This window comes from Setaria viridis, chromosome 7 (assembly GCF_005286985.2).
Source record: "Setaria viridis chromosome 7, Setaria_viridis_v4.0, whole genome shotgun sequence".
NCBI lineage: Eukaryota > Viridiplantae > Streptophyta > Magnoliopsida > Poales > Poaceae > Setaria > Setaria viridis.
Genome location: NC_048269.2, coordinates 688,425 through 696,147, shown reverse-complemented (window position 1 = coordinate 696,147; position 7,723 = coordinate 688,425). Strand labels below are relative to the sequence as shown.

General features: G+C 40.5%; 1 protein-coding gene across 2 annotated transcripts; it reads left to right on the top strand.

Moving 5' to 3' along the window:
• Positions 1–259: 259 nt before the first annotated feature.
• On the top strand, positions 260–7,489 carry LOC117864324 (fatty acid amide hydrolase). 2 transcript variants are annotated; one of them, XM_034748376.2, is made up of 19 exons: positions 264–566; positions 671–731; positions 1,420–1,610; positions 1,697–1,826; positions 1,969–2,046; positions 2,135–2,282; positions 2,762–2,874; positions 2,960–3,035; positions 3,447–3,518; positions 3,678–3,729; positions 4,060–4,140; positions 4,213–4,296; positions 4,673–4,776; positions 4,979–5,071; positions 5,296–5,364; positions 5,833–5,897; positions 6,285–6,346; positions 6,626–6,721; positions 7,132–7,489. In XM_034748376.2, the coding sequence occupies exons 1-19, from the start codon at positions 360–362 to the stop codon at positions 7,189–7,191; spliced, it is 1,842 nt and encodes a 613-aa protein (XP_034604267.1). In that variant the 5' UTR covers positions 264–359; the 3' UTR covers positions 7,192–7,489. The 2 variants fall into 2 exon arrangements, with proteins under 2 accessions (XP_034604268.1, XP_034604267.1); XM_034748377.2 differs by lacking the exons at positions 5,296–5,364; positions 5,833–5,897; positions 6,285–6,346; positions 6,626–6,721; positions 7,132–7,489 and having other exon boundaries at positions 260–566; positions 4,673–4,881.
• Positions 7,490–7,723: the final 234 nt, after the last annotated feature.

The window sequence follows — 7,723 nt, the reverse complement described above, 5'->3', positions numbered from 1 at the left end:
GTAATCAGATTACGGTGTGGGTGTTGTATTTGATTATGGTAGGGGAGGAAGGGTAATGTATAGATATTATTTAAGCAATGAATTTACAAACCACCGCAATCAAACATAACGTTACCTTCGTTAATACATTTGAGGTAATCAAACACCACTACGTGCCTTGTCAGTTGTGTTCCAGAAGATGATGAAAACAAAGCACGAGGAAGCGTGCGTTGGCAAGGTCTGACCGAATTAAATGTGTGCTTGGCTGGCGTGGTCACTCGTTCCTGCCTGCCCGGCCGGCCTAGCCTTGTCGCCTCCGCTCACCATCCATAAACCCCATTCATTCCTTCCATCCTCTGCTCTGCCTTGCTTGGTTGGAGATGGGCGGATCGAATTCGACGGGGCGACCGCGCGCGATGCCGCCGGTGGAGGAGGTGGACATCGCCGCCGTCCGGTACAAGTCGCCCGCGCTGCAGGCGCCGCACCTCACCGGCTTCTCCCTCAGGGCCTTCCTCTGGCTCATGGAGTCGCCCCTCCTCGGCCCGCTCATCACCTCCGTCCTCAAGTCGCAAAACAACATGCCGCAGGTCAGCGCCCTCCTTATCCGGCCTCCCGTTCACCATTATCCATTCCTAATCCTTCTTCTTCTCCTCCTCCTTCGCCGGCCTCTCTATGGGTTGGATTCACGCAGATGCTGCAGCAGACGGTGATCCCCGAGCGCCCCATGTACTTCCCGGAGTACCCACCGCAGGGTACGATGCCCATCCTTCCCAATTCCGTTCATTCTTCGGCACGACAAGCAACTGCAGCAGCACCATCAATGATTGACTCTTGCACATTTCTGAACATAAAACAACCCAGCATTTTAACTGACATAGGAACGGTAGCAGGCGAATTCCATCCTACTGGAATGTATCGGTATAGTACTAAGCAAACTTCACAGATTTACAAAAAGGAGAATGAATATTACAAAATGTTATCCTTAAAATTCCTCTTCTACTTCTCTTCGCTCATGCCGAGAGGTCTAAAGATTTACAATGGAATCTTAAACACCCAATTAAAATTCCTCAACTCCGACACCTGATGTTGCACTAGAAATTTAACTCACTTCAAATGGCAACAGTAGCACATGATTCCATCAAATATATTGATATAGGACTAGCAAAGTTTACAGATTTACACAAAGGAAAATGTGACCCAAAAAAAAGTATGTACCAGTGCTTTAGCAGATTGAGAGATATCATTAATGTTTTGCTATATGGATAATCATAGCAAAAAGCTAGCTCCACTGAAAACATTATTGTTCCAAGTAATCCAAATTCTCCAAGTTCCCAGGATTATTAATTTGACAGAAACAGCTTTTACCACAATTTCTGGGTCTCTCTATTCCTAGAAGCGTCACATTACTCAATGTTTGGTTAATTTCTGGAAATTGTTCAGACCCGGAACCGGGAGTTGTGCTTGTGGGGGATGATAGGCACCCAGTGGAAAGAGTTCATGAAGCACTGCAGTACCTCCCCCCGTATGATCCGTCAGTGCGTTGGGCTACTGAGGAGAAGCTCCCTTTCCTTTACTGGAAGATCCGTGACTTTGCACATGCATACCGCTCAGGGATCACAACCCCATCAGTTGTAAGTAGTCCACTGGCCAGAGTGTCTGCATGCTTTTCTGGTTGCATTCCTGCATCTCTGCTGTTTGACTCTGATTGGTGACATAGGTTGCTGAGCATGTCATCGCGGGGGTGGAAGAGTGGAACAACAAGAAGCCTCCAATGCCAATGTTGATATATTTTAATGCAGATGACCTGAGGAAGCAAGCTGAGGATTCCACCAGGAGATTTGAGCAAGGTTTGCCACAACTTGACTACTCATGTTCCCCTTTCTTAGTACAGATCCTCTTTTCCTTTGAATTGAATGGCTTCCATTAGAAATTCCATTTAAAATTCTCATCTATCCGGTTTCCATGATGTGCGTTGCTTCTTGTGCCCAGGAAGCCCGATATCCATTTTAGATGGGGTCTTTGTCGCCATTAAGGATGACATTGACTGTTTCCCGTATCCAACAAAGGGTTAGTTTAATGGACACTGAAGATGATATTTATTGTTGTGTTACTGTTAAAGTAGCGCAAAACACATTATGTTTGATTTGGATGGCAGGTGCCACAACATTTTTTGACCAAATCCATACTGTGGAGAAAGACGCAGTCTGTGTTGCTCGGTTGCGGAAATGTGGAGTCATCTTTATCGGCAAAGCAAACATGCACGAGCTAGGTCTTGGGGTAACTGGAAACAATCCAAATTATGGGTATGATCAATAGTTGGACAGCTGCTCATTATGTCAAAGTGTCTACAGCTTATGTGGTTGTTTTTCTATTTGAAGCCAAATGATATATGGCTGTTTTGTCAAGTCACACATGGATACAACAAATGTTCTTCCCTTGTTTTAGGCATTCAGAGCACAAGAGAAATGTCAGATATCAACTATGCTGTTATCTTGCTTTTTTCTAAAGCTTGCTAAAAATATGATTTTTTACTACTTCCTGGAAGCAAATTCCATTGACTTTGAGTAAAGCTTAGTTTAGAATCAGAATTCTGGAATGCACATAAATAATATATCCAACGGTATTATTGATTAAAGAACCTTACTCTATAAAGGAGCAAAAGGAAAGTGCAACCCAGAATTACCATTTATGATAATCATCACATGATCAGACAATTTCCATCTGGTTTCTGTTCTTCAGTTCTTCTTTTACTTATTTTTGTCACTTAGTCTTCATCTTGCAGAACAGCAAGAAATCCACATTCGGTTGATAGATATACTGGTGGTTCTTCATCTGGTCCTGCTGCATTAGTATCATCAGGATTATGCTCAGTAGCACTTGGAACAGATGGTGGAGGTTTGTACATATAGAAGTGTGATATTGATTGTCACTAGATTCTTATTTGTAGTAGCCTCTGATTGCTACCTTTTCTTCGCAACAGGTTCAGTTAGAATTCCGTCTGCACTTTGTGGTATTGTTGGTTTCAAGACAACATTTGGGCGGACCGATATGACTGGGTAATAAAGAGATGTTCCATTTCATTGAATATTTACCAGAGTTTAGTAAATCGAGCTAGAAACCCAACCGGGTTTCGAGAGAAATTCCTTTATTCTTATTTCACCTGCCAATCCTATAATTTTAGAGGTGACCAAAGGCACCACTAAAATAGATGATTGTTATTTTATCCGTCATTTATGCTATATATGGATTAGACTACCTTCCAGGATTACTAATAAGCTGCTCTAGTCAAAGTTAGCATCCACTGTGTTCTGAAACTGCTTTTGCCTTTTATTTTGCATGGTATCATGCAACAATCAACCAAATCAGACTACACAGTCGCTACATGAAGTTATCTTGTACTAAATCTCATCATAAAATTTCAAAGTCGTTCAGTTGCATGTTTCTAATTAGAGATATCTTGTTTGCAGGGTACTTTGTGATTCTGGGACTGTTGCAGTTGCTTCTCCTCTTGCATCATCAGTAGAGGATGTTATGCTAGTGTAAGCAGCTTTGCGTGCTGTATGATACCATTAGATGCCCTGCATATCCCCGTTAAATTTAGCTATCTTGTTGATAAAGTTAGAAGTTTTGTATCATTAGGTATGACTATCTTTTTGATAAAACTGGGTGTCTGTTAACTGTATTGTATGGCGTTTCAGGTATTCTGCAATAGCAGGATCAAGACCCATGGATAAGCTTACCCTTAGACCAGTAAGATATTACGTTATTTCCTGCCTGTTAAGTACCAAGAACTCTGGCATGCTTTTCATGTCAACTGTATGTGGTCAGATTGTACCAGTCAGTCAGCCTCTTAGGCAGTTTGCTTTGAAATGATAGCAGATTAAACGGTGGTACTGTTGTTTTCCATAGACAAATTTTGATTCCACAGTGTGTTAAGACTCATAGTAGAGTGAAATGTTGTGCCTTCTCCATTGTTCCACAAAAATGCAGCATGACTTAACAGGATAGCATCTGATGCTGGATTTAATGCTTCCTATCAATCTTACAACTTCTGTGTTTCTCTCTCTTCCCTCTCTGCAGTCACCACTGTGTGTCCCAAATTTGCTTTCTCCTGACAACAGCAATATCATGGGATCAGTTAAAATAGGAAAATATACAGAGGTACATTTTTTTCACTTTAAATGGTATTTTGGTATGTCCATACCTGTTCTAAAATGAAATACGCTTCTGTAGTGGTTTCATGATGTTTCTGATCGTGAGATATCGAGTACATGTGAGGATGCACTCAACCTTCTTTGTAGCACTTTTGGATGTCAAGTAAGCCCATTTGTATCTCAACAACTTAGATGATAACAATGCACTATTTAACATTTCTACTCCCCGAATTATCAACTTATATTTACATAATGATATAGCAGCTGCAAGGCAAACAAGCTCTTATTATAATAGAACCATCATTGTACTGTTGTGGCTTTTGATATATAAAAGTGCATTCTATTTACATCTATAAATGCCATTATACTTGAACTAATGATTATAACGAAATGTTGATTATGAAATGTATATGTTTATTTTGTTTGGGGTTTGCAGTTCCTCGTAACTGATTATTGAGCTGATCATGATGTATCTTTTATATGCACATTCAGCTCTTCTTTGACATCTCAGCTAACAAGTCCAATTTGCTTCTTTCAAGATAGAAGAGATAATATTACCAGAGCTTGAAGAGATGCGTACTGCCCATGTCGTTTCGATTGGCTCAGAATCATTATGTGACCTGACTCCTCATTACAAAGCAGGGTACCTATTTGTTTGGTGGATTCCATTTTCACAATGTTGTCCCCATTCCCCAGCAGTAGTTCTTAGACATTTCCTTCCAGGGGGGAATAATTCTTGAAATTATTGGTCTGTAAAATGCTAAAATTTAAGTTGTTTGTTACAATGTGCTATCTGAAGCAAAAGATTTCCTTGTCGGTACTAACACTCAGCTTATCTCTTCCAGAAGGCGAACTGAATTTACTCTGGATACTCGAACAAGTTTGGCACTTTTTGGGTCATTCACTTCAACTGATTATGTGGCGTCTCAATGTATAAGGTGAACATGAGCATACATAGAGCCTATGAATTTATTTTACTTTTCTCCCTTTTGTTGATTTTGCAATTGAGTCTAAACTGCAAAGCATCTGTGCCTGACCTATACTACTATACATTGAGGATGGGGGGCTCCTGACGCTTGTGTTTTGTTGTAACTTCTTGTTTCTGTCTCCTACATTGTGCTAAGTGTGCACTTAATGTACCTTTTCATGGGGGCATATATAGGAGGAGGATAATGCACTATCACATGGAAGCTTTCAAGAAGGTTGATGTCATTGCAACTCCTACAACTGGGTAAGAGATGCAGAAGTTTTCTTTATAATTCATCCATGTATACTACATAAAAATATAAAATTTTTAGAGTACTAATAAAATTCTAATGTTAATATTTTCAAGTGTGAAATATAAATAGTGTTCTTTCATGTATATTACTGGTCAAACACTCAAACCTGATGAAGTTTGACCTCTCGGAGATGGAGTATACAATTTAAAAGAAGTCTTTAGAGTAATTATATATATAAACGTGGCATGGGAATGGTTAGATATTCAGTTGCTAACCTAATGAAGGGTGTCATGGTAGACAATATCCCTGAATTTATCTTTGCCAATCCACAGTTCAAAATAGACAGGAATAATGATGACGCACCTCAATTTATACATTGTTATTATCTACATTTCCAAGAAGCTTTTATATACCTTACCTCTTTTATGAAGTGTGTTATCAATTGCTGTAAGAATTAAGCAACTCTGTTGTTTTTCCAGCATTACTGCACCAAAAATACCACCAAGTGCTCTGAAGTCAGGAGAGTCTGATTATGTTGTGTCAGGTAAACTGTGAGCAGGATATTGTATATTAGGCATCTAAGCAACTCTTTAACTTGTGAAAAGAGGGTTTAACTTATGAAGTTTGACGGCTAGTGTGTGTCACTGTTTTACATTGAAGCAAAGCTGGAGAAAAACAAAGATGGTCTCACTGTAGGGTTATAGCAATTTACATGTTTTTTGCTTGCTTTATAACCATTCAGTTTGAACAAAACAGAACTTCGGTGGTTTCATTAATTTCATTGTATACTTTTGAGCAGTTTACCAAGAAAAGGATATATTCCTGTTTTTCTTCAAGTTGATGCATACCTACTTTGATGCTTGTATAAGTATGGTTGTTTGTTCTACGGAGATCAGATACACCTTTTTTTTAACACTGCCCTTTATTGCAGCTTACCTGATGCGATTCGTCATAGCTGGGAACTTAATTGGTTTGCCAGCGCTAACTGTGCCTGTAAGTATCATCCAACTATCCATGTACCATGAGTGAGTACATATTGCGTCTTCTTGTTACCTGTTGTGGTCTATACTGGAGGCTGATCATAATTACCACTCGGCATATATAATGAACTCTTCTGGACTATTGAGCTGCCTAGCATAGTTGGATATACCATTGGCATTGTTTCTGATAGACAAGTTGAGAACTTGTGTAAGAAAATCGATGGTTTTGGTTTAATCTAGCTCAAATGCAGATAAATTGTCTCCAGTGACATGTTGCTGTTTGTCTTGTCAGGTTGGTCATGACAAGCAGGGCCTTCCTATAGGTTTGCAACTGATAGGTCGTCCATGGGGCGAGGCTAGCTTACTGAGGGTGGCTTCTGCAGTGGAGGTACTGTTACTGTACATCAGTACATGTGAATCATTTTACTTTCCATAGTTGTGGTTTCAGCAGAGAATCTGGTCATATAGTCATATTCACTAAGTTCAAATTTATCTTCTGGCACTAATCTTTTAACATCACTGTCATGATCACCAATTGACCTCTGTACTTTGGGTACTTATTACTTACATGATTGCATCAAAAAGGCTGATTTACAAGGTGGTGAAGCACTTGGCATCACAGTGCAAATAAAAATAAGCTATGCAACTTTTAACGAAAAGGATAATTTAAGCATGAATGCAGATGGGGAATAAACACCTTTTCTTTTGATGAGGATTTCACTTGGAAATATCTTATATTCTTCTCCTGGAACTCTGGGATACTGAATATTTGATTGAAACACAATTTGCTGCTTGCAGGAACTATGTCTGAAGAAGCGGAACCGGCCCTCCGCATTTTACGACATTCTGAAGGCCTGAAATGCCGCTGTATTTGTACATAATTCCTCTGTTAGTGATGGCATGGGTGACGAGGGGTCGCTGGTCGTGACTGAGATAGAAGATTGTTTCTCAAGTTGTCTGTAATCACCACGATGGGGATGGCTGCAGAGCGCAGACCATTATTCCTGCTGGTATAATAAGCCTGACGTAGCAACAGGTCAATTCGCGATTTTATTTTGACATGGATGTGCACAAGGACGTGTGAGGCAAATGTTGATGTGCGTCCCTGCTTCTTGTTTTGCAAGCAATTCACAGTCCTCTATTATCGTACCGCCAAGGAGGGGTCATTTTCGGTAGTAGTGACAGATGATTGATGGGGCACTCCTGTCCACCAACTTTGTTTCGTACGGGCGCCTTCGCCACCGCCCCATAGTGGAGATGGTGGAGGCGCTGCCTCCACTTCCACCATTGATGGTCACCACACTTCAGCACGATTCTCACTCATTGCTATCGCTACGGCAAAGTCAGAGACCAACTGTTGCATTGGTGCGCAGCTTGCCTACGCCTTTTT